The sequence below is a fragment of the Nipponia nippon genome, unplaced genomic scaffold (assembly GCF_047370975.1).
Source record: "Nipponia nippon isolate SJK-2023a ecotype South Korea unplaced genomic scaffold, ASM4737097v1 scaffold_2, whole genome shotgun sequence".
Lineage (NCBI taxonomy): Eukaryota > Metazoa > Chordata > Aves > Pelecaniformes > Threskiornithidae > Nipponia > Nipponia nippon.
Window position 1 is genome coordinate 40398077 of NW_028262336.1, and position 27889 is coordinate 40425965.

The window sequence follows — 27889 nt, forward strand, 5'->3', positions numbered from 1 at the left end:
AAATATTTTCCTGTGGTGCAGTTTAACCCTTTACATCGCATAACAGTGCAATCATTTAGAATTTAGTCTACCTAAAAACACCTGCTTATCATTTGTGTAATGTCTATGCTGTATGAGCGTAATGGGCTTTTATGATGATTAAGAATTTTTACTTTTTATTTCTGCTTTGCCATTTCTCCACTACTCTTATAAATTTCCCAGTAAGTCTGGTTTTAGTTTTCTTGTGTGATAAGATCTCTGCATTATTAAGTCTCTCTGAAGGATAGCCCTTAATCCTCATGCCCCTTTATTCCAAAGCTATATGTATTACTGTAGCTCAGCAGTAAGTACAATTCAGCTGGCCTAGTGTCCAGCAACTGAACTCGATCTCAAATCCCCAGCTGCATGCTTCACATGACACTAAGCCGTCATTTTAATCCCTGTTGTAATGAATCCCACACATACAGAGTGAATTGCATTATATTGTAAAAGTGGTTTAAAATATTCTGGCAGAACAGTTTTCCACTGGAAAAGGTTGGGTTTCTTGAAGTAAGAAAGTTTCACAGGATCTTTTCAGTCTTTAATGAAGGACTTGCTTGCAACAATTTATGTTAGGAAGGAGCTTCCCTGGCGTTCTTTGCTGGATATTGTATTAGACTGTAGACCTGTCCATCCAAACAATGCAAAAAGGCTGAATTTCATCTGACCACACAAACTCGAGGGAAAAAAAATAAGCTAAAACAAATGAACTGTGTACTGAGAAACATTCCGATGAAACAAGAATATAGTCATTGGCCGTCTGTGCTGAAGGGGTACATGCACACACAGTATTCTCACCCTGTTGACTGAATTGTGGGGACATGATTGGAATGTGCACTTAATGAAGTGTGAGTAATGGAGGTACTTTTAAAAATCTAGCAGTGGAAATTCTGTCTGGTTTAGGCTGACTTTCATACTATTTATTTCTATCTTTCACATTTCAGTCAATTTTATAAGCTTTCAGGTGCTGCTGCCTTCAGGACATAGTGACTCAATACTACAAATTAGCTGTTTAACAAGAGAACCTAATTTACGGTATAGAGCAGCATTTAATGGAGAATTCCCAAATGAAATTTTATTATCATTCTGCACAGAGCTGTGATAAAGTGTTTCTACTGCTGGGAATGGAAAGCAGTAATGTGTGTGCACACAGAGGATGCTGGGAGAAGTCTTCCCTGCCTTTAGTGCACAAGGATTTGTAGAGTCTGCTTTTCCCCATCACAACAGAATGGTGAGATTCTTAAAACCAATAACTGAGCAACAGGTTGAGAACAGAGGGAGCTGAGTTTTCTTTTTCATCCCCCTTCCCTCCCTCATACATGACTAAGATGTGGAATTTATTGCCGTGGAATGCTTTGGAAGCCAAATTATAGATGGAATTAAAAAACAACTGGGAGAAGTCCCATAAACAACACAAGGGTGGTTGGTACACAGTGTCTGGGGTGCAGGAAGTCCTTTCACTGTAGACCACTGGAAGCATTTGTATGGCAGGGGGAAGTTATCTGGGCATACCCTGCTCTTAAATCCTTTTGATAATCTCTGCCGCTATCCAGTAAATGAGCACGAGGTGAGATGGTCCTTATTTTACTGCAGATGTCTATAATATACAGCTGTACCTCCAAGGTAGTCACCTCAGGCTCCCATTTAGTTAGTGGAGAGAAATAAGCCCTTCAAGGAAACTTCGAAGAAATTATTCATTTGACATTAGATGCCTGTTCTAGGCTGAGATTATGAAGACTTGTTTATGAAGGCAGCCCAGAAGACTGCTTCAGATGTAGAGTTACAAAGCATGATTGGTCCTGAGCTAGCTGTGCTTGTTCCTCTCCACAGGCTAAAAATGGAGCTTTGAGTGACTAGTCAGAGGTGGATGCTGGTCTGCATTTGGCCGCATCAGTCTCAACGTTTGTGTGGCTCTGTGTTTGAAGGAGTTTGAACTGTAATTTATTTCCAACTAGACCGTGTTTTCCCATTAAGAAAACCAAAACCAAAACACAACAAAGTCTTTGTTCAAAAGACATCAGAGACTGAAGAGCAGGGATTAATATAGATTACAATAAAGAAAAAAAGAACCTGCTTAGCATTTGCTCTCATGAATGAGGACTGAAATTTGCAGTTTAAAAGGAAGAGAAACTAAATATACCAATCCTGGCATCTAAAGTGCACATGTTGTAAACTCATTTCTTGTAGGTGAGGTTACTTAACTCTCAAGTTTTTGCTGGAAAAAGCAGTATGCAAGAGACTCCCTAGGTCCACAATGGATGAAGCCATATATGACTGTGTACGATTTTATGCTTATTTCAACTCTGTCAAAAGTCTAAATGCAAAATCAAAAGACTCAAGGACATACACATTATTTATGATACTCCCTGGACAATGTTATGTTCATAAAGCAATAAATGGTTTGCATTCAGACTCAGAAAATGTATATAATCCAAGCTTTTTTGTCTTTCATATGCTGTATCTAAACAGTGCAGAGAAGCTACTGAACATAAACAAATCTTCTAGTAGAACTGTTATATACACCACAATTCACTGCATCCAAAATAGGTTAAGAATCTTAAAAATACTGTCTGTGAGGGAAAGGACTGTAACAAATAGAAATGATTCGGAGGATTCAGTTCCAGCAACATGTTAGGAAGCCTAACATTCAAATTAGAATAGAACTGCAGATTAATTAAGCAAGCAAGATAGGACAGTAAAAGAAAATATTGTTAGCAGTTTATGTAGCAGTGAAGATAAACTTCATGAACTTCACTGTTAATGTTACCTGATTGCAGTAAAGTAGAAAAAAGTATTTAAGAACTTCATAAAATGTATTGGAAGAACTGAAGCAATATGTTAGTGATTCTATCTTAGAATTAGCATAGCAGTACTTGACAAAAATAGATGAAAAAATCAAAGTATTTGTAGAAACAAGGGGCATATACTGAAACATTAAGAATATTTTCAGGGGAATTCATACTAAAGATAAAAAATACCATACAGAATAGCAAGTTAGCACACTCACTCCCAACTGGAATTGAGGTAGATGGCAGACCAGATTTAGAACTCACCTAAACCTTTATAAAAACGACGAATATCAACCTCAGGCAGGCAAGTCCATTCTTTTTTCAGGTCTCATGTCAGTCCTCCCGAGTGTGATCTTAGACCAGGAAAAAATACATCACTAATCTCACCGAAAACCTAACTCCTAAAATTTCCAACATAAATTTGACCAAACATAGGAAATGTTAAGGCAGTATTGTTATATTTTATTTTCCTTAACCCAAATTCCTAAGTCAGCTGACACTAGCAGTTATAGTTTATGTATTTCTGCTGGGGGGAAAAACCACCTCAGTATGTAACAGAAAATGGACAGACATTGAATAGTAATCTAGCCATTTTCTTAATATAATTAGTCTTGGAAGAAGTATACAATGGAATAAATAACTGGAGACAGTAAAAGCAAGAAAGACAAATGGGCAAAAGCATGCAATATGTTTTGAAATAAATCTAGTTTTATGGTATTTGTTATCTCAGGAAATACTGCACTCTGAGGAACAAAAAAATTAATTAGGAGTAATCCTTTCAGTTGTCTGTAAGCTATAACATGACCTTTAGCAATGGCTGTAACTGATCCATGCTCAAGTTTGTTTAAGCCAAAGCAAAAAGTTTCCCTGACTTGAATCAGCACTGAGTCAGGCCCCAACTTCTTCTGTATGGAGAACATCCACATGCCACGGGTGGAGGCAAACACGAAAAGTTTACCTTTTAATGGGAATTTCTGTAGCTGAAGCCTAGACTGAATCCCATGTTTAACTTGATTTACAGATTCTGTTTTCTGAATTGCAGCTCAAGCTGCATAACTCAGTTTTTCATTCTGCAAATAGGAAACCTTGTTGCCAAAAATTAAATTGATTACAGAGTGTTAGCTTTTACAGCTGGATTGGACAACTGACCAAGCAGGGAACTGAAGGAACTTCACAATTTATTAGTTATTTAGTTCTTTCCAATGCCAGCTTTTTAATGAATTGTAATCCTCCAGATTCAGAGCTTAAGGATGACGTTCTAGCATGGGATTTCTTCATACTTTATTTTTGGTTTAAAATAAACTTTTATTTTAAAAATGTACATTAAATGTCTCAAGGAGGAATGACTTCAGCGTTGTAGAGACATCACACTGATTAGGACACCAACTTGTGTCAGTTTTTACTGCATTTCATTCTTGCTACCATATGCAATCCTTAACTAATGCTGTTTTTTGTTACTCTAACAACTAAAATATTGGGGTTTTGTTTCAGTGATAAACAAATTATTAGGATATCAAAGGAAATTAAAGCCTTGTCATATTTTTAAATGATAATTTAAAAAAATAATTAATAATTTATTTATTTGTATTTTGTAGTTGAAAGAAATTGCTATATATTTTTTAGCAGTCAGGAGCAAATTAAAAGGAAATACGTAGGTAGAATATCAAGGAAAAGAATGAGAGACTGAGGAGGAAAAAAGGAAAAACGCCTTATGATTAATTATTGGCTGTACATGGAAGAGAAAGCAGAAGTTGTAGCTTTATAAATTACAGTGGTAAAGAACAAATTGTAACAGATTTTCTTGCATTGCTAAAGGTTTGACAGCACTCTGCAGACAGCCTTTCTTATATTTGTTCTGCATGAAGCTGATCATGCAGCCTTTGTAAAGCATTTGCCATGACATCAAGGGGAGTTGTGCCTGGATAAAGACGGAATAATCAGTCATTGTACTGGGAGATAAGTAGTATATTTTCAAACGAATTCACCCTCACCATTTTCTTAAATACAAAGTTTAAAATCTTTTGTGCTCAAGAGGTAAAATAACTAATGTAAGAAATTGGTCTGCATAGCTGTCCCTCAAAGAGAATCAATGTTATTTGTGAATATTTTATGGAAATTTACTTTTGATTTCATTACAAAGTAATAAAAATGCATTGTGTAGATTATTTCCAGGTGGAGCTGAAAGGACTGGGTGAACTTACCAGTTACCACACAAAATAGTCTGTTTATTGAAAGATGCTCTGAATGTTGGTAAACACATTGGTCTGGCTGCTAGTTAAATGCATTTGTGGCATAACACAGCTGTTCCAGGTACCTTCTAAAGAGGAGAATCAAAGTGAAAAATTGAAAAAAAAGCTAAATTTTTAGTGATCTCCTTACACTTGTCATGTGTCTCTTTGAGTGTAATTGACACTTTTGTTTCGCTCCTGTGTGTGTCTCATCCTTAGGTGTGAAGGTTTTTCTTAAAAATAATGAAATCGGCAAGAGGAGGAAATGATTCACTTTTGCCTTCCCAAAACTTTTAAAACCCAGTTATTTACTTAATAAAGCACAGTTAAATAAAATTGAATCTGACTTTTTGCCAACTTTTTAATCTTTTGTAAAATCAATTGAAGTAATTGGACTAAGTAATAATGACACATTTAATTTAAAATATTTTTAGATTATCCATAATTGATTTCAAGACATTGACTGATTGCTGTAAAAAGCTTGGTTTTAAGCAGCTGACAAGCTGATGACAAGCATTAATGGATTTTGCAATAAAGGATTTCAATTGGAGAAGGAATTTTGTCAGAAGAAAATGCATGTTTCTGTCATAAAAACGCATGACAGCGAAGATGGGCACTACAGTACTGAAAACACCCTGAAAACTAAGTTTGAAACTTTTTGGCAGAAAGTATAATGGCCTATAAATACAACCATTGTGTTCAAAACCAAAAGATTTGGGCTTTAGTCACTTTTCTCACTACTAATCTACAAATATGAATCCACTTAAAGTATGTAGACTATTAAAATCTAAAGTAATAGAAAGAATGAAACAAGCACACTAAGAGAGGTGCATAGGTGCCCAAGTAAGCCTAAGTCAGCTCTCAGGTTGAAGCAATCTCAATGCTATTAACTAAGGAGGACACTACTGTCTTTATTTAAAGGCTTGATCATGAGTTAAGGGCTTGAGTTTGCAAGGTGGTGTGCTCTGGTTTTAAGGAACTTCTGTTCTCTTGAACCTACATGTGGGCAGGGCATTTCATGAGCATCTGCGAAGACAGAAGTGAGTCTTACTTAATTTAAAAAATTGTAGGAATATATGCTTGTACTATCCTAATATTTCAGTTATGTCAGGAGAGTAAAAGAGAGAGAACAAAGCTATTTTAGAGTTCTAGAAATAAAGTGGGTCTGTAGAATAGATTAATGATATCTGATAGGGTCATGATAAAACTGTTTGATGACCTATGGTAAAGGTAAAAGAGTTCTATATTTTTTTTTAATAGGTTTATTGGACTGGAGAGAGAAGGGCTTACTCTAATTGTGTAGGAGTATAGTACCAAAGTACAGAGTATTTTATTTTATAAAATAAAAAAAACCCTGAAAATAGATATTTGATAATAGAATTGACCATGTTGTATGTGCACAAGACTGACTGTTACATGGCCAGTGTAGCTTCTTGCCAGGGCAAATTAAAGCAGGTGAAAATTGAGGGAAAGTACTTTAGGCATGAGGGACATTGTCAAACAATTCTCAGTTTGCTAAGGCTATTAAAATCTTGAATGTGATGCTATTTAGAACAGCTGTCTGCAAACAGATGGATTGAAGTTGCAAATGGAATTTCTTAGTTTATTTTTACATCTGGAAAGTAAACAATTACATATTTTAAAGGAATACAGACTAGGTGTTAATATATTCAGAAAGCAGTAGATGATCTTGGATCTACCGATTCACTGTCACAGCTGTAACTCAGCTGTATTTCATATGCTGATATTTACTGTAAGCAGCATAACACGAACGAGTCTGTGCTGTAAGAATGTGTGGCAGCACATATCTTGGAGAACTTTTTGTTACACGGTATCAGTTAACTGGGTAATATTCGCAGCTCAGGTTCTGTCTGTTCCTTATATACAGGTACTCCAAGGTTCTCTGCATTTCTGCCAAATCTGTGCACCTCTACATTGTGTAAATATGCATGCATATATACACGCACACCAGGTTTGATGGAATGGTGACTGTCAGTCTATAGAATTAGAGATCAATCATGGGGAGGTAGCAGTATCCGGTGTTAAAGCAGTGATGATGTTCTGAGAGCAAAGGAGAGTTGCTGTTCAAGCCTACTCTTGCTGTTTCATTGGAGTCTAGCCCAGTTGTTAATGATGCTAATATTGCTCTATCTGAAAACAAAATATTTCACCTGATATACCTAATTATTGCATTTCTCTCTCTTTTTTTTTTTTTTTTGTTTAATAACCACAATTCCACTGGTAAGTCTGAATTTCAGTCCATTTCTATCAACATGGTCCTGAACATTGCCCAGCTCTTTTTGTCTGATATTTCAATCTCCCTCTGTCTTGACAGTGATTCTCAAACTTTTTGTAATCATTTGACTTCTTTGGCGTAAACTGTTTTGTGCAAAGGTCATTAATGCCTCCTGTTCCAGGATCACTTTTTAAAAAACTACTCAAGTAACTTCACTATCAGTGAGTGATTCCCTTTCATCATGCTAACTAATATTTCCCCTTGTTCTTACTATTCTTGTGATTCTTTAATGAATTCCTATTTTTCTCAGGTTTGACATCCATTAAAGTTGCCTTTTTTTGTAGCTGCCTTCCGCTGGTGAATTCTAGTCAGCAGGAGCTTAGGTACTTGAGGCACTGTCAAATGCTGACATTCAGAGAGACTAAATCCATTTCATTTCCTTGTCTAGAAGAATCTTCTTAGAGGAGGATATCAGGTTAATCTAGTGCAATCTTCTTTTTGCAAACTCATGATTCATTTTGTTCCATTTTCTATTTACTTCTATATTTGAAAGCTTAACACCGAGTCTATACGAAAAAAAAATTCAATAAGAAAAATGAAGTGGAGAAATAACTTTAGATAGTGCCGTACCTGCAACTGAAATTGAAGACTCTAGATATTGTAAATTCAGGCTTCTTCTAAATGTATGTCACATCCCATATGCACTATAATGTAACAGGTAAAACTAAGGCATAACTTTAATCTCATATTCCCTTTGATTCTTGTGATATACAGAACAGACAGAGAAGCCAAGTTAATGCTGTTCTCTTTCCCCTTTCAGTAGGTAGGATGTAAAGGCTTTTTAGATTTTGCGGCTCGTTTGTGTCTCAAACAGGGAAATCTGCTGTATAGTCACTTATCTGTCTTTATTTCTATCACTCTTACAGGGCTGATAAGCATTTTCGTATCAGTAAGGGTAGCCTTAGAATATTTGCCATGTCAGTGATCAGTAAGTCACTCCTAAATATGACTCCTATCACGTGGATATCAAGCAAATATAATTAAATATGAAATATTAAGAATGTTTAGGAAGATACAAATTAAGCAATCCAAATGCTTCACAAATTTTTAACTACGTTGCAAATCATACAATCGTTAAGGTTGGAAAAGACCGTTAAGATCATTGAGTCTGACCGTTAAGCTAGCACTGCCAAGTCCACCACTAAACCATGTCCTTAAGCACCACATGTACATGTCTTTTAAATACCTCCAGGGATGGGGACTCCACCACTTTCCTGGGCAGCCTGTTCCAATGCTTGACTAACCTTTCAGTGAAGACATTTTTCCTAATATCCAATCTAAACCTCCCCTGGTGCAACTTAATGCCGTTTCCTCTCATCCTATCGCTTGCTACTTGGGAGAAGAGACTGACCCCCACCTTGCTGCAACCTCCTTTCAGGTAGTTGTAGAGTGATAAGGTCTCCCCTCAGCCTCCTTTTCTCCAGGCTAAACAACCCCACTTCTCTCAGCTGCTCCTCATAAGACATGTGCTCCAGACTGTTGACAAGCTTTGTTGCCCTTCTTTGGACACGCTCCAGCACCTCGATGTCCTTCTTGTAGTGAGGGGCCCAAAACTGAACACAGTATTCGACATGTGGCCTCACAAGTGCCGAGCATAGGGGGACAATCACTTCCCTAGTCCTGCTGGCCACACTATTTCTGATACAAGCCAGGATGCTATTGGCCTTCTCGGCCACCTGGGCACACTGCTGGCTCATATTCAGCCAGCTGTTGACCAACAGCCCCAGGTCCTTTTCCACCAGGCAGCTTTCCAGCTACTCTTCCCCAAGCCTGTAGCGTTGCACGGGTTGCTGTGACCCAAGTGCAGGACCCGGCACTTGGCTTGTTTGAACCTCATAGAGTTGGCCTTGGCCCACCGATCCAGCCTGTCCAGATCTCTCTGTAGAGCCTTCCTACCCTTCAGCAGATCAACATTTCCACCCAACTTGGTGTTGTCTGCAAACTTACTGAGGGTGCACTCGATCCCCTCATCCAGATCATTGATAAAGATATTAAAAAAACATGTTTTATTGTCTTTTACGGCAGTAGCCAGATTAAGTTCTAGTTGGGCTTTGGCCCTTCTAATCTTCTCCGTGCATAACCTCACGACACCCTTGTAGTCCTCCTGAGTGGCCTGCCCCTTCTTCTAAAGGTCATAAACTCCTTTTTTTCCTGAGTTCCAGCCAAAGCTCTCTGTTCAGCCAAGCCAGTCTTCTTCCTTGCTGGCTTGTCTTTTGGCACATGGGGACAGCTTGCTCCTGCACCTTTAAGATTTCCTTCCTGAAGAATGCCCAGCCTTCCTGGACTCCTTTGCCCATCAGGACTGCCTCCCAAGGGACTCTGTCAACCAGGCTCCTGAACAGGCCAAAGTGTGCCCTCCAAAAGTCCAAGGTAGCAGTTCTGCTGACTCCCCTCCTCGCTTCTCCAAGAATCAAAAACTCTATCGTTTTGTGATCGCTGCGCCCAAGATGGCCTCCAACCATCACATCACCCACCAGGCCTTCTCTGGTCACAAACAGCAGGTCCAGCAGTGCGCCTTCCCTAGTTGGCTCACTTACCAGCTGTGTCGGGAAGTTACCTTCCACACACTCCAGGAAACCTCCTAAACAGTTTCCTCTCTGCTGTATTGTATTTCCAGCAGTCATCTGGTAAGTGGAAGTCCCCCATGAGAACAAGGGCTAGTGATTGTGAGACTTCTCCCAGCTGCTTATAGAATATTTTGTCTGCCTCTTCATCCTGGCTGGGTGGTCTGTAACAGACTCCCACCATGAGATCTGCCTTGTTGGCCTTCCCCCTGATTCTTACCCATAAACACTCAACCCTGTCCTCACCATCATCAAAACACTGTCTGTTTTGCTTAAAATACCTGTTTACAAACATTGATGCTTTGCTGATATCTTTTTCTGCTTTCATTGCCTGGTACTGTCGTTTATACTAATGAGAAAAAAAATTGACACTATGGCAACATTAGCCCAAGGCTAAGTGGTTTTGTGAAGGATAAAAAAATAAAGCAAGCTGGTTGGAAAAGAAAATCATCAATATGAAAAGAGTTCTTTTTTGCTTGTTGTTAAAACACAAAAATTTTTGTGGAGGTGCAACTGTTTCAATGAGGTTTGAGAGATAGGAGAGCTTCCAAGTTCTAAAGCGCTCCGGTCTCTACCAGCAAGGAGAAAGCAGACTCTAGTTGAACTAACGGAACCTTTTCATTTTGATAGTTCGACATATTGCTGTTTTGCATATATCAATTAGGAAGATATCATTTTAATTTCAATGAAAATGTAAATAAATAAATTAGCTGCTACCCATCAGTTCTTTTCAGCACTAAGCAGTCATGCTTTATAGAAAGGAACAGCAGGTTTTTCCCTCTCTTGTTCTCTAAGGCAAGTACTGAAAGTCAGTTAATGCTGACAGTCTGCCAAAGATACTTAAAAACCTGTTTAATATATGCCCTAGTTTGAAGAAGAAAGTGAGCTGTCAGTGCCTGCTATTTTTTTTTTTTTTTTCTCTCCTGGTCAATACTTGATAGCTCTCGGGAAAAGAGAAGCTTTTAGATGCTAATATTCTTTAATGCCTGGTGTCTTTACTTCGGTAAGTCTTGTCCAGAAATGGGTGGGATTTTTGACAGCTACAGTACACTAAGCATTGATCTACTTAAAAGGGCATCATTTGGTATTCTCAAAGATCTTTGAGGAAGTTTGTTTCTAGTTAAAGCAACATTCTCCTTTCCATTTGCCATTCAATGTAAGCATAGCACAGAGCACTGTGTACAGAGCACAAGGACGCAGCTGAGTCTTTGTTTTATGGAGAATGATAACCTGCAGCTCATGTGCAAGTTGGAAGGCAAAGGATATACTGAAATAGGGAAGAGGGACCAAAAGGATACCGTTTCTTTACTGGGGGGAGCTGTGCAATTATGCAATTCATTAGTCTGCCTGGGTGCTCTGACACTGTGCTAATTTAGGTAACAAGACAAGTAGCTGTGTGTGAGTACATTAAAGATCAATTCCTGTTCCCGCTGAATTAGAGCATTTCCTGAAGGTCACCAATCTCTGCGCTGCTTGTGCCAACGCAGGTACGAAACAGAGAAACATGGGGGTGATCAGAGCTGGCAGCAGCAGAGCACAGCCTTGCCCTGTGTGCCCAGGTCGTTCCCCTTCTCCTCAGCACCTGCCCACCCGCTGCCTGGGTGGGTAACCAGGGGTGGCCTGCTGCAGAGCCCCAGCCTGCCTCCACCACCCCTCCCCAGCAAGGGAAAAAAGAAAAAAAAAAAGCTGCTAGAGAATAGAATGGAGGGGCAGGGAGCAAAAAGACAGAAGAGGTGAGGAAAAACTCTATTTTATTAATTTTCAGTATGGTTTTCATGCAGGAAGTTAAAACCAAGGAGATGGTTGGAGCAGTATGTCAGCATGGCAGCGGTTGTGATTGGAAACTTTCTTCATACCTTTTGACCGACTTAGTAATGAAGATTTCTGTGTCCATTCACAGCTAGAATCCCATCTTGTTTTCAAAGAATAAAATGTAAGATTGCCCTCTTTACTTTTAGGCATTCTTGTTACTGTAGATCAGTGAAAAGGAGAAAAAAAAAAACCAGCTCTGAAATGTTTGTGTATGATTAACAATTTATTAAATTGTCTTATAGCTACCTCTGCTTGCTTTCTACTTGTTTAAAGAAGGTTTGCAAAACCGCCCGTAGAGCTGGAGAGAGAAGTAAACAGTTCGTACATTAAAAAAAAACAAAACAAAACAAACAACTGTAGGCATGTCTTAAATCCCAATTGTACAATTATTTGCACATAACATTAAGCTCAAAATGACCATGAAACTGAAGCTCTTCCTGTTAGTTGTTTTATTTGCTGTATGTTCATTGTACTGTATGTGGGGGAGTCATCATAGCAGTCACATTTGGTGAGTCATTACCACGTTTTGTAAAGGATTCATAAAGGTACATCCAAGAGTAAGCAATGTTTGACAAGGATGATATCATTAGAAATACTCCATAAAAAAAAGAATGCCTCATAGTAAATTTTTATACTTATGATGCTTGGATATCTGTCTATTTTTAAATGTGCTTATACCAGTTTATCAACCCCAAAATGCTGGTTCTTAATCTAGACCCGGAAACACGTCTCAAAAAATGTGAGAATTTGTTCATTAGAGTCACATTCAACCTGAAGAGTAAATGGACCTCCATCAATCTTAAGTTATTTAGGAGCTATGTAATTACTATTCTGTTAATTCATTGTATATGCAGAGAGGTAAAGACGTGAAACAAAGTCAAGTGAAAGCTGTAATGGAGCTGATTCCTTAGGGTTAAAAGGGACCATTAAGATTAGACTGACTTCTCTCTAACGCTTCTTGTAGTTTTTGTACCACATCCATAGTTTTAAGCTAGACTTATATCTTTTCTTTCAGAAATCTATCAAATCATGACTTAAAGATCTGGAGAGAACACCAGAACCAGAAATGTTTTTTTGGCATTGTTCATACTTAAAAATCTGCAGTTGCTATCCTGAACTTGTCTAGCTTTATCATGCTGTTGTTATATACTTTCTTTTGCTGCCCATTATTACTGATTTCTTTCAACATGGGTATTTTCGGACAGTAATTTCCTCTTGACCTTCTCTTAACAGCCTAGATAAAATAGCAAGTAATAAAAAATGTTCAAAATAAGACAGATTTCCAACTTTGTCTTTTGCCATGAATGAGGTTCAGCTAGGCCAGGGGTGCCCAGCCTGTAGTTTTAAAGATCACTTTCACTCCTTAGAGTAATGAATCTGTTACAGTTGCTGCCTGATACTTTTTCCCCATTGTGTGATAAAAATTCAGTCGGTCTTTGTCACGGGACTGTGTATATCCAGTCATATGATCAGAGCATATATTTGTTCATGCATGGGAATGATTACATTTTTCCTTACATGATGCCTCTATGATGTGAAGGAAGGCAAAATCCCCATGTCATTTCAGATGTGTCTATTTTAAAAAGCTCCGATCTTTGCAGTTCCACTTAGAAAATGGCATTATTATGCTACTGCTATATGTGGAAAAAAATAAAACGACTTGTGCAGAAAACCAGAAAAAAATTGAGTTTTGTGTTAGTCTCATAATCAGTTAATCTGAAAATGTAGAGACAATTCAAAAATACTGTATGAGGCCATCATTGAATCTATCTGTATGTTCGTCTGTTTTAGATAAATACTAATCCCTGTATTCCAAACATGTCTCTGAAAGGACACTGCAAACAGAACAAAGTTTGACCAAGTTCATATTGATTTCATTAATAAAACTCCCTACTGCCTTCCACAGCATAGGATCAAAGTCTCAATGATTATGAAAATTATTGAATTCATTGCTATTTGCATCGTTCCTTACATTTCATTTATTTTTACAGAAAACTAGTATTCAATGAATTGAGAGTAATCATGCTTTTAAAACTCTTAAGTATAACCATTGTTTGATATTTCCACAAACCTATTCTCTTGCAGTATAAAAATAACTGTCCCCATCCTATGGGTAAGCAAAAAAAAAAAAAAAAAGGAAGAGTAAGAAGAGAAAACCTAGTTTTATCACTGTATTATTACTTTTTATTTAAAGATAATAAACCCTGAATAATGCAGAGTAACTTCTGGTTGTGTTCTTTCATTAACCTTTCTGAGCCTGGATTCGGGTCCAGTGTCTGCACTACTTTTTGTGTCATTGCAACTGAAGTGATGACTATTTTAGTGTATTTTACAATCCATGTCTTAGATGTTATTTCAGTTTGTATTATCACAGTGAATATTTGCAATTTGCTTTCTGTATGCAGACTCAGGAAGGTTAAATTAATTGGGATCAAAACAACAAATCTCTGACAAGCATTCTGGAGCAAATTATTGTGTAATCCCTGTGATGTTTTGGAGGTGAGGAGGAAGGGAGAGGAGCAGTGGGGACAGTATTCAATTAAGCACCATAAATCATTCTGTTGGGAAACGGTGTGTTTATTGGTCTGTCAAGTGATTATCAGCAAGTCTGAGAGAGCAATTCAATTTGCACTAATCTTAATGGTCAGTTTAATTGAATTAAGCCTTATCAGTGAGATGTATGTTAAGGTTTTGTTTTACTGCAGACTGGAGCTATTGCTGTAAATGTGATCATATAAGATTTCATAAGCCAAGCAATATGGGGCTTCATACCTGAGTGAGACAATGCAGAAAAAAAATGCTTAAGACAAGTTGTGATTCAGTACCAAACTAGTGCTCCAGAATGGGTCAGTAATATGCTGCTGGGGATGTGCTACTCTCTACTTTTTGGATGTTTGTAATTTTTTTTTCTTTTTTTTGGGGTGGTGGTGGTTGTTTGATTTCTTTATTTTACTTTTTGGCACAGTATCTAGTTGTGGGATCAGAGTAATAGTGCTGTTCAATGGAAACCAGAATATATTCTGAAGCAAATGCACATTTCCTGAATGTAAACAGATGTTTTTGCTGTTACAGTAGTATCTTTTTCCTTCTGTAAGTAAATGAGTTTGACTGAATAAGCTTTACTAAAAACAGAATATAAATGTTAGCTCTAATTTTCTTGTAGACAAGCTCAATTTAATTTAGGTGAAGATAGACCATACAATGGGAGTATAAAATGAACAGGACTTTCAGGCAAACGAATAAAATCAGAAGACAAGGAGGAAATCAAAGGCGAAAAATCAGGAAAGGAATTAAAGGGTCTGTATTTCCAAAGAAATAGAGGAAAAAAAGTTATACACTGAAGGTTAGGGAAAATCTGATGTGCTTTCCTTGATTCAGGTGTACCGGATTTACAGCTTGCTCATCTTTCCTGAGTGGCACAGGGAGCTCTGGTAATGAGGTCCAGCCTTCAAGCCTTCTCAAGGATATATACAGCACAAGCCCATCTTCGTGAAGGGTCTGGTTTAAAACTCATCTGGCTAAGGCCGTTCAGTTGAAAGCAAACACTGATGTAGTCTGAGAGTGCCTAAATACCCTGGTCCTTATCTTAGTTGTCATAAGAAACTACACAAAGGAAAGCAGTGTTGTTTAGGGGCAGTGTGCGAGGATGGACCAGCACAGATTTTTTGAAGAGTGAGTAGGTTGAGGTGGTGGTTTCACTTAGAAACTGCCCCAGATGCTTCCTTGTAGTGCTGAACGGGAAAAATAAATGTAACTGGATCAAAAGTTAAGGAAGAAAATGTGGTGCAGGAGGAGAGCAACAGTAAGGACTGCCCTGCAGAAGTCTGGGGAACTCTGCTAGACACCTCTGCCGCTGCCTGAGGAGGCATGTGGCAACAGAAAAGCCTCACAAGAGAAAGCAAGGGCTGGAATATCTTGTAATAATTCTTACTATGCAGCTTGCATAATTATGACATTATGCAAATTCTATGCAAACATTAATTTACAGCAAACTGGGATTATAACACTCAGTGAAACAGTGGTTTATAAAATTATCAGAAATCATTACATCCAGCAATATTTATATCTTACAATATTTATATCTTACAATATTTATATCTTACAATATTTATATCTTACAATATTTATATCTTACAATTTTCTGACAGTTGTCTGTAGATAAGGTTTGCTTTTTTGGTAGTTCGGTACCCTGGGAAGTCTGACTGGTCTTTGAGTGTGGGTTTGCATGGAGATAAGGATTTAATAATGTTTCTTTTACTTTATCACAATGCCAGCTGACAATTGGACAAGCTTCAGTACATTATGCTATATCTGATCATATCTTCAGTTCCTGTGTGCACAGTTTAAATTCAATATGTATGGTCTTCCAGGGCAGAAACTGCTTTTTATATCCATTCAACCAAGTAGTCATCATACTGCTACAGTAATAGCAGGCCTTGAATATTCCTGAGAAACTGAGTCAGAATGCGTATAATTATATTGGTGAAGTAATTTTGGAAGGAATTAGGATCTAACAGATCTTTGTTGCACCTTAAATTTCAGGTATATTACTCCTGAAAACACTCCTGACTCCAAAGATTAATTTCTCATATATTTATGCATTAGTTTTCAGGCAGATTACAGAGGGCAGCACAGTAACGGCTCACTAACACATAACACTTGTCATCCTCCATCTTGGGATGGATAAAAACCTATGCAACAGATAGGTAATTTTTTTTATGGTTTGTTATAACTGTGTGGCAAAACTTACACGTTTTGATTTCCTGACCTAATGAGGCAGTCCTTTACTATCACAAACAAGACATTAGATTGAATAGACACGTTTGGGTTAGGCTTACATACATATCATCAGGTAGTCCAAGCTGTGAATGAAGGAATTGAAAATGGAAAAATTACAGCCACCTGATGTAAGGAGATACATTTTTGGGTCATTTGAGATGTTTTCAGGGACTGCAAGTCTGATACAGCAGTAATGATCTTCTGTTTTCCCTTTGTATCTTCCTTTTTGGGAAAAAAAGTCAAAATATTATTATAGCCTGTAACTTTTAAGAAAACACTGTTATAAAAGCTGTGTGCTTCCTTGGCAGGCTGTTATCACTTGATAACCCTGGCAAGAAAAAGCATAAGACAGAAGTACAAACATGGGGGAGCAGGTTGATGAAAATAGAATTTTGTGGTTCAAAAATGTATAGACATCCACCTCACCCTGAAATATAAGGATATATTAAAATGCTGTGTATCTACACATGCATATATATATATATATTAAAAAGTATACAAAAGTGTGAGAAAATATATGAAAATGCAGAATAGCTTTATCTGTATACATTTATAGGAAAGTATACAGACGTACTTTGAGTGTTCAGCAGGGCCTCTCAAGCACAGCACAAATAAACAGCTATCTTCCTTCATAATGCAACACTAAATAGAGCAGATGTTGACTTTTGATCTTGAAGCAAAATCAATTTTCAGTGGAGTTTTGCCTTTGACCTCAGCAGAATCAGGACTTTGCCTGTGATTTTATCAATTTATTCTTTCTGAAAGCCTTTTACGGTTTTTGGTTCTTTTTTTTTTTTTTTTTTTTTTTTTTTTTTTTTGCCTCTGCTCTAGCTATTCTTTTTCTAATCCCAGATTATCAAAAATCACTTCAGCCTGAGGAAAATGTGTATCTCTCTGTATAAAGCTCGTTCAGTAGTAACAGCTCTCAATTATAGAAGAATATAACAGGTTTCCTTGTAGAAAGCTCCTTCTGATGAGCAGTTTGTAAGGACTACTTATAATCTCTGTATAAACTCTGATTTTTCTTGCAAAAACATGCGAGTTTCTCTCCTGTGTTCAAAATTACTTAGGGAGACAAAGATAAACAAGATCTTTGCTCTGATATCAAACCACCTACGTGGTTTTTATTTTTCAGTGGCTGAGTTCCCTGTAACAGCATCCTGTTCCTTAGTGGTTATATGGCACAGCTGCTCCATACAACACCCTCCTTCCCCAGGTCAACCCCTGATGGGTAGCAGGGGACAGAGAGGATTCAGGGATGTGGGAGGAAGGAAAAAGACTGTGGCAGGCATGGGAAGGTGAGAAGCCAGCGAAGGCATTTGGGTAGGGTGGGAGAGATGGTCCTTGAGTGCTCTGGACAACTCTTCCAGCCCACGAGGTGGACGGAGGTCAGAGAACAAGAGTTGGTGTCCCTAAGGTATGGCTTTCCAAAGCTAGGAGTCCCATGTGGAGGAAGAATCCAAAGCTAAGCTGTGGTGTATGATTTCAGACTTGCTTTTCTCATCAGATGATCTGTGGCTGTATTTCACGCATGACACAAAGGGTTGTGTGTGACGGAAGAGTTTTATGGTTCTTTTGGATGTGACAAAAAAAGTTGTAGACCCTCTTGCCATTAGTCCAGGTTGCTTACAGATTGTAATACTTCCTTGAAAAAGAAATTCCCTCTTTTCTTAGAAAGCACTTAATTTTTGAATGATAATAACTTTGTCTAGGTGTAAAGGAACCTAAGCAATGGTGCTTAAACATTTAGGGGTATTTTTGCTTACATCAGCTAATGATCCTAGTCAAGTCTGTACCTATAAGCAAATATACCCCTCCTGTGGAGTTCAGGAAAAAAATAACAGAAAAGCTTTTGATAAATGCCAAACAAACATAAATGATGAAAAGTAACTGTTGCTGTGAAATTAGTATTTTAACAAACTCTTTGCTAGATGAAGCCTGTCCTGACGTTCCTGTGGTGCAGACATACAGAGTAGAGATGGAAGCAGCTGCCCTTTGCAGTGCACGTCTGCCCTTTCGCAGAGTGATGGAAAACAATTTCTGTAAGGAGGAGTAGATTGCATTGGAAATTGCTATTTCTTCTTCCCAACTGGAATTAAGAAATCGAGCAACATGCTCTGGTTCATGCTAGACTCCTCTATGCTCCCTAACCATTATTTTATTTTGAATTATTAATTTATGTAACTGAGTGAGTTTACTCTTTTTATTTCTCTCTTTTATTTCTTGCCTGCTTTTCATGCTTATGTCAAATTTGTCAAAGTTTTGAAGGTCTTGGGAATAGACGCTGTATCTAGTCCTGTGTTTCTACAGTACCTGTTTCTCCAAGACATGGATGTGACAGAGGTCTCCATGTTATCAGTTACAAAGACTAAATAGCTATATCATATGGAGATGATCATAGCATACCTATTTGTAATTATTAACCTTGTTCCGTGTTATGCTAGTGCTGGAACAAGCTTGCCATCATATACATGTTCAGTCATGAACAGTTTCTGCTGAATTTTGTTTGGAAAACAGGTGAAAGAAAGAAAAAATGCAACCTGTTCTGCTCATAAAGGAGGCTTGAAATTTCATCTCTGAGCCTTCCAGAATTGCAGCAACATGCTATTCTGGTGTGAGGTGCACTCAGCCCTGCTGTAGGCACCAAGGCATTCCCCATGCTGTAAACGGCATGGAGAACATGCCTAGATGCTCTACTATCTTATGCATTCAATTAAAAAAGTTTTAGCTGCTGTCTTTCTTTCCACAACTGACTGAGTCATCAAATGGCTTAATCTAACAAGTTTAACTGAAAGCTACTTTCAAGTAACCTTCTCGGCTGCTGTCCTAAATGATGCTAAGTCTTGATTCGGAGTACAACCCTGAATAGGACATGAAATGACCTTTAGTTTCAGTTGAATGGATTGTTACAGCGAACAAAGAGAGGCTGAGTATGTTTTAACAGCAAAGTTAAGTTCAAGCTGGAGCCTACTTGAATTTATTGTGTTTTTATTTACTTGCAGCTGAAATGGAAAAAGTTTAATGAATTGAACAGACCGATTTATGAATATGTCTAGAATATATGCCACAGCCTTCCAACTCTGTGTGGCAGTTCCACTGTGAAAAGCAGAGTGGGTTATGGAAAATATACCCTGCTCCATAGGGGAAGAATGTATTTTTTGGAACATTCTGTGTTTTGAGGTGGCACAAAAGGACATGTGCCTGGCATGCTAACATCTCCATCATGTGAAAGCACTGCCTGCACGGTTTTGGTTTTTTTGGCCTTTTTTTTTTTTTTTTTAATCTGGATTTCTAGATTTCTACTTCTTTTTTCTATTACTTTTTAATTTTTAATTTTGTTCTTTAAAAAAGAACATAACCGCCAGATTTGCGGTTTCGCTGCATTTAATAACAGCTAATCAACTAGGTAAATAACCTTTGTATTTAACATTTGTATTGCATGTTTTTGGAAAAAAAGTAAATTTTGAGAAAGAAACAAATTCTTACTAATGAACTCCACTGAGGTGTGAGCAGGACCATGAAGCTGGACCTTTCCAGCAACAGTGATGCTACTCTCAGTGCAGGATGCAAGGGGAGGGAAGAGTTGTGGTTGACCATGGTAAATGTGGGAGAAGCCACTTTAAGTTCAGAGCGTACAGTAATATTCAGGCTGTCTGTTCCTTCAGAAGCATCTCTGTACCAGGCTTCTGTGCCGAAAACAGAGAAGAATGGACGTTTGCTTTTGTTAGGAAGCTGCTATATAGTTTGTGATTATTATTTTTTTCTTTATTTTTTTTTTTCCTGGATTGGGTCTGCTGTCAGATGAATGCTGATTAATATTATCTTTTTTTATCTACACAGATTCCAAGGTTTATCATAACTCCCAGTTTTACACTGTCCACAAAAGCCAGTTTAGCTTAGTTAATCACCAGATTTTACAGATCTTCACAATGCTTAAATACAGTACCACACTAACCCAGAATGGATTGGTCCTAAGTATTTACTCTCTCCACATTTCTTGCCTCTTTGCTGTCATGGTTTTATGCTATGCTGTGCCTGACAGACCACATGCTCTACAGCCCAGCTGAAGTACTAGTGTAAATCTTTCCTCAATCAGTGATTTGCCCATTGCTTTCTCTCAACAAATGTTTTTAAAACTAGCCTGTTAGCTAGTAAAGGAACCTTTGAATTCGTTCTGATATAGTCTCTAAACTTGGATTAGAAGAGTTTTATGGGAGAATAACAGTTAATAATGTAATAATCAGGTTAACCAGAATAATCAGGACAAAAGTACAGAGAAAAGAGGAAAATTCTTTTGTCCACACCACTCCCCTAGTTATTCAAACAAACAAACAAACGAAAAACACACACACAAAAAACCCAACAAAAACCGAACAACCCTTTCAGGCTTACAGCAAGAATGTTTGTTGACAGACAGCAGATGGTGTTCAAGTTGGTTATGGTAATATTTGTTATACCTATCTTTGCCCTCTTCTTTTAGTTTAAAAAAGAAAAAAGAAGGAGAAGGGAATCATACCTCTTCTGTCTTATTTGCTGACTAGAATTAGGGAAGAATATACTGCAGATGGAAATATACTGTCGTATAGGAAAGAGATGTAAGCTGGTTTTAGGGAAAGGATACCCAAAGAAGACCGCATTGAAAAGCAGTTACTGCTTGATGAAGCAGGTAGCCTTTTTTTCTTGGGGACTTTAAGCCTATTTGAATAGGATTGTAAAAGCAGGAAGAATAATCTCTCTCACACACAGCCATACGCTGTAACCCAGCGTTCGAACAAAAAGCAGACAGAAACATAAGTGTTTCCAAAATGTTGCTCCCTTGCCCTGCTTCCCCGGAGCACCACTGCTCTGCTGCTGCAGCCTGCCCTCCAGAAATCCCGGGTGAAAGAGGAGGGCCGATACCGCTGAGGAAACTAAGATTACTGATTAGGAGAGAACATAATCAGGTAGATTGAGCCTGTGTAGGGAGAAACCATTTCAGCGAGGAGGGAGGGAGTGCAGCACACGCTGGCTGCCTACCTTGGGAGAGTACCTTGCTGTTGTTTAAGAAAACAAAATTGGCCGTAATTCTCCTGTCAGCTTCTGAGAAGAGAGTGCTCTTTTTGTGACTGTAAAGCTGGAGGGAGATTGCGTGTGTGTGTTACCTGCACCTGGCAATGAGTCTCCCTCCAGGTTTCTCCTACTTCAGAGAACGTGTTAGAGAGAAGTACCCACAGGGAAATAAACTAACCGCTTCCCCACGAAGGTAGCAAGACACTGCGGTGCCAGCGATGCCTGGGGATGCCTCGGGTGAGTACCGGCTGTAAATGAATACAAGGAATATTCAAAAGAGTGAAGAGCAGCAGCAACGCAACCCTAAAGACGGCATTTAGGTCAGTTGGCTGCCTCCTGGGATATCTGTGGCTGGCTGGGGCACTGCCTGCTGCGTAGAGGGGGCTGCGGGAAGTTCCTCTGAAAGGACTCCAAAGTTAAGGGCAAATGGGGCTCGTGGGAGGGGACTTGCCTTGTCGCAGTGCCAGCTCCATTCTAGCAGATATCCATGCCTTGCATAACTTTATTTTTAAATCTGATTCAAAACTGGTTGGAGAATGTCAACAGGGTGTTAATACAGAAGGAAAAACAAACAAACTTTTGCATGCAGTAAGTCTTTGATTACGTTAAACTTGTTTGTTTTTTGTTTTTTGTTTTTTTTTTCCCTTGATAATGGACGGTGCAGTGTGTTCAAGTGACAATACTGAGTGTTTGCGCAGTCGTAGATAATAGATGCCAGCTGATCAAAGAGGATTTAGTTGTTTTACTAAATGAGCTCCTTGTTACAGAGACAGCAGAAAGATGTAAAGTTTACTGCAAACAAATTTTGACATGGTCAAATGAATTACTCAACTGATGATATAGAAATAGCTTGGAAACTGGGCCATCGGGCGAAAACAACCTTGCATTCAGTCTAGGGTAATTGCATAGACTTGTCTGTAGAGGATTGATTCTGAAAAGTAGCTAAAGTAACTTCATATCTTTCAAGCCATTTGGAAATATATCTCAAGAGAATATTTGACTGTATATATGTAATACAATGCTCCACTGGGGGTGAAAAAATGAATGCTAGCTTCTGTTATAAATAGGTACCTTGATGCATTGTAACAAGTTTTATTCTATTATTCCTCCTAAAAATGGAGGGAGAATATGTATTTTCCCTGAAACAAGCAGTATTTGTTATGTCTCATGCAGGAAAAAAACAAAGATTTTTGCAATGATTCAAAACTGAAGTATCTTCAGGGTATTTAAAAATTAATTTTATTTTCTCTTCCTATTTTTTGCATCCTTTCCTAACTTGGAGGTATAAAATAATGGTTGCTCCATCATAAGGATGTGTAGCATTGTCATATTGGCTGGTTTTATAAATCAATCTTTATTGGAGTGATTAAAATACCATTTCCTATTATTAAATGGCTTTTATTAATCTTCTATCTCAAAGAAAAAAAATGTTTTTATTTCTATTTCAACATTTGTGCTTTATTCATAAGACATTTCTCTGGAAACTACAGAGGACAGTTAATGGTTTATGAGTTCAAGCTGAGCTGAATATAGCTAAGCTCTGTCTTGCTTGACATTTCATCAAAAGCTATGTTGATTTGCAATGTTTACGGACCTATTTATTGAACCTTCACAGCTTGAACTATGCCACCGAGCTTGTTGACATTGCTGAGTTTATCTCTTGCTGCTTGTGCAATCTCAGAAGAAAAGTTTAGAGCAAATGAGTTATAACAAACTTGTCACAGTTCATAAAATATGCAGTTAGGACAATGAAGTTGATCTTCTTGTTCATTGACCACGATATGTTAGAGAAATCTGAGTAAGCTAACACAATCTTATCTGGGTAGGTGAGCGTGTGTCCTTCTCTGTGATATTAACTTTCAGATTTGACATCTTATGGGCTTTAAAAAGCAACTCATAAACAGAACAAATATTTTCCGTTCATAAGACTATTCATATTTGAAAACAAAATCCAACTGTTTTGCAGCACGAAATAACATGATTATCTTACTTCCGTATAGATCTTATTTTGTGAGGAGTGATATATCAAATGAGCAAACAGCAAATTGAATCAGAGGCTCATAAATACCATAAAAAAATCATTCAGCTTTTAACAGCGAGAGCATCCCATGCTCTGTGCTGCTCTCCAGAACATCCTGTCTGCATAACCCCTATTTTTAGCCAATAAAATAAGATATATCTTGCTATATAATCTACTACTATTACTGGATCAATAGTGCACATTATCATGGTTTCAGATGCTTCTCTGTGTAACTTGAACAGAAATAGATCAAAGGTAGTGCAACTGCCTGGCACCTCTGCAAAAGCAACAGAAAACTATGTGCTATTTATTCAACACCAGTAAAATAGATAGTTTAAGAAGTCATGGGTTCTTCTTTTCTTTGCTTTTTCTTTTTGAGTTGCAGGGGAAGATGTTTTCCCATGTGAACATTTTCATAGCTACCATTAACTGGGTTAACATAGTTGTTCATTCTCCTTTTAGAACTGTGGGTATGCAGCCAGTTATAAACATCCAAAAGGGAAATTGGATACTTAAAAAAAACTTGGAGAATTTTTCCACGTAGTTGAATGGTCTTTGATTGGGCTCTTGGTTCCTTTTCAACAATGAATGAATAAAGAGTTTATGCTTTTCAAATAAAAAATAATTGCTTATTGATTGTTGAATGCAAATTGTGTTCTAAGGGTACAATAACAAAAAAAAAATCATAGAAATACGCTGGGGGGGGGGATATTTGCTTTGCTTGACTATCGCTATGTAACATAGCCTGCTGAATTATCTGGGTAGACTTACTAGGCTCAAATATCTAGACAATAGAGAGCAATAAGCTCTTTCAGCAAGCAAGTCCAAGCAAGAAATTAACATTGGTGTCCTGTTTCCTCAACTGCCTGTGCATTAGCAGATTAGCCTTCTAACTTAAATGCTTTAATTTGGATAGTGAGGAAGCCCAGATATATTTATTAAAACCTTCGTATGAATAACTTCAAGGTGTTGTCATCTGCTTAAAATACACTTATGTAAGTAGATATAGAAAATACCAATCAGCCCTCAGAGTTACATACAGTTTCTTAACTTTATGGAAAATGAAACATACTTTGGAGAGAGCATTTAAATTCGCAAGGATTGGTCGTCAGAAATTTTAAAGTTAATGGTGTTCTGTGTGCATGGGAGCGTTATCTGAAGTCAGTCTGGGGAATCTACAGAAACCCACAACTGCTCAAAATGTCTTAAAATATTTGAATATATTTCATAAGATTATATCTTTCATAATGATATTTCTTATTTTATTTACTTCCTCTCTCTCTCAAGCTATTCTCTTCCTGTGCCATTTGTCAACTTGGCTTGTCAATTTCTTTTTTCTTGCAGTAGCAACATCTTCTGGTTTATTTTCCTTTTTACATGAGAATTCACCAAGAAGAAAGGCAGACGCATGGGCTTTAAGTGTCTTCAGTCCGTGCTGACTCTTGTACAGTGCATTGGTCAGTGTTGTATATGTAAAAGGTTCTTAATTTGGTACTCGTTAGACAGTAGGACGAATCTTTTCTCCCTGAAGTCAAGTCTTGTGAACATACTGGAAAGCATTGGGATTAAGGGCAGTATTAGATTCCAAGTAAAGTGTCTAACAATCTTATGTAAAAATATGATGTATGTGGGGTGCTTAAAAGTATATGTGTAACATTGAACAAGATAAGTCTTAAATATAGATAGCCCTGTGAGGTAGTTAAAAAAAAAAAAAAAAAGTTATATGGATTTTTCCATTTACTGTATTCTGCACAGAATGAAGAACTTATGAAAATTTCTACCTTACTTAAGTTTTGTTAAGCCCATCTTAAGCAGTCAGTATTTAAATTATCATAAAGGTATACTTCTCAAATGCACTGTTCAGCTTTGCTTGCAATTCAGCCCTGCGTTTTGTCAGGTACTTGATGTGTTCACCGACCACTTCTTTCGTGGCAGATGGAGAGTATCCCTTTTAATACTCATCACAGGAATAACTGTTCCTACCAAATGAAAGGGAATTTGCTGTAAACATTGCAAGGTCTGTTTGACTTCAGTTTGTTTAATAGCTAAATGTAGTGATGATAGATGCAAGCAGAGTTTCAGGGGAAAAGGTTGTGGGTTTTGCTGTCTAATCCTCATCTGCCAGAGTAGGACACCCATCTTATGAAACTCAGTCTTAAAGTAAATGTTATATTGCATGTCAGAAAGCATCAGTTCAGATAGTTAGGTCATAAATACAAGCATGGTCAGTGCAGAGCTTGGGTGAAAGGCTATTGTGTTGCTACCGAACTAGCTTCTTAAAGATTATAATAAAAAGGTCAGGCTATAATTTTATCATTAAAAAGTAACAGAAATAGCCAAGGATGTTCCTCAGTACTTTTTTTTTTTTTCTCCTTCTCAAAGCAAATTTTCTGTATGTACAGACATATATTTAAGAATTTCACTTCCATTTAAAAAACAAAGTGTACTTTTATGGACCTGTTCAACAGAATAGAGACTAATGCTGATAATTGTTTTTAGGACTTTACTCTCGGTCAAGGGAAAGAAAGAAGCTTTCTGCAATATTTTATTTCTTGCAGATGAAACTTAATTAGCCAAACAGATTCTGGGGAGTATTGTTGTCTGCCTGTTTCAGAGAAAGTTATGGAATAAGGGGGAGTAAGCAAGTTTCTTGAGGTAAATGTACAATAAAATTATCAAAATAAATAATTGGAGATAGATTTCTCTAACTACCTCCATATTATAGAAAGAACAGGAAGAACAAGAAATTTCAGAACAAAATCAATAGTTTCTATAACTTTTTTGACAGAGATAACTATGTTCAGGAAGATGCCATCATGCCAGTTTTATACCATTGTAGTGGTAGTTCTGTTTTGTACAGTATTTGAAATATAAATGCTTCAGAGAGAGGCTATTCTTTCCGCTTGTTTTCTGTTGTCTAGATCAGTAGACACCAAACCCCCTAAGTGCTAGTAGGAAGTGAAAACATTATGAATAATAAAACATACAATTTAAAAAAGAATAGCTGTCTCAAAATCCTGGTTCGTATAAATAGATAAAGATAGGATGGGCTATGAAAACTTGACTATAATATGTAAAATGAGTATATAGTTTGCCAGGGTGATAACAAGGCAAGATAGTTGTGAATCTTCTGCTGACAAGTTTAAGCATATAAGAATCATTTATTTGTTTGATGAGATTTTTTTTTTAATAAGGCTCTTTTTTTTTCCAGTTTACTCATTATTTTTTGCTACACTCTATCTAAATCTTCCTGAGAAACAAAACCAGTACAATGAGATAAGGTCATATGAGATAACAGTGAGTGGCCATGTGTGCCCTTAGATGAAGACATGCTTGGCTTCTTTAAATGGTCTGCCTGAAGTCTTTACATAATTGTGCTATAGCAATGTCATGGGTTTGAGATGTTTATTTTCTTTCATTGCTAAGAACCACAGACAGTGGAAGATCTCTTGTTAAAGTACTTAAAGATAGAGTCTAGAAGTATGCTATTCTTCATTTAAAAAACCCTTTGCTCTCACTTTTTTTCCCACTACTCTGGTAAAACCTGTTGATTTTGAGAACACAAATGTAAAGCCTCTTTGTTCATTCAGGATTTTGTTCTGAGAAGGTAGTGCTAGGTGACAGGATGCTATGTTTAGAGGCAGGTTTCTGGGTTAATCTCTACATTTATAATATCAGCTAATTTTGCATATGTGCTTCCTGACTGAAACAAAATAACAAGAAAAGATGTGTACACCAATAAAGAGACAAAAGCCCGTGCCTGCTAGGACTATTTTTTTTTTTTTTTTTTTTAATCTGAGGATGTCCTGAGACTTTCAGAAATGATGAGGATTAAGCAAAATGTTCCTTGGTAGAATTAATTGTGGCCTGGAAAAAACTGAAGGCACACACATACATATGGAAGAGGGTATGAATTTTTTTGTTGGCATGATTAATGAAGTGTCACCTGTAGACAGGAGCATTGGTAACTACTGGAGGTAGGATGCAGCCTCTTAGTCCTGGTCACTGGTGACTTGCAGCACATCCATGTTTCGATTTCCTGTCTTTCTAAATGATTCAGATAATTCAGATATTGTGCTTTTAGCATTTACCTATGCACTACATATTATGTATTCATTGGCTCTTCTACGTTCCCAGCTTTAAGAAGAAATATTAATCTGATTAATTCCTTGTTAAAATAGTCTTTGTCTAGTGCCACCTATCTGACTGTGATCTCCACTGACTTTTTCTTCAGCCTAGGACTCAAGCAAGCTCCAGGCAGCTGCTCTGAAAAGCTGTAAATTGCATCACCATGTCAGTGGCTGACCCTGCTCTTTCCTCTCTCCCCCTGTCCT

At 37.5% G+C, this 27889-nt stretch overlaps 1 protein-coding gene across 6 annotated transcripts in view; it reads left to right on the plus strand.

The window, feature by feature from the left end:
• DMD (dystrophin) overlaps window positions 1–27889 on the plus strand; it is a 1304666-nt gene that overhangs the window by 212688 nt on the left and 1064089 nt on the right. The window contains exon 1 of one of the 6 annotated variants that reach the window (XM_087759567.1): window positions 21671–21772. The exons of the other annotated variants lie outside the window; for them this stretch is intronic. Within the exon in view, the coding sequence (XP_087615693.1) occupies window positions 21754–21772 (19 nt within the window). The 5' untranslated portion in view covers window positions 21671–21753. Of the gene's footprint in view, window positions 1–21670; window positions 21773–27889 lie in introns of those variants that run through there. 6 annotated transcript variants of the gene reach the window in all.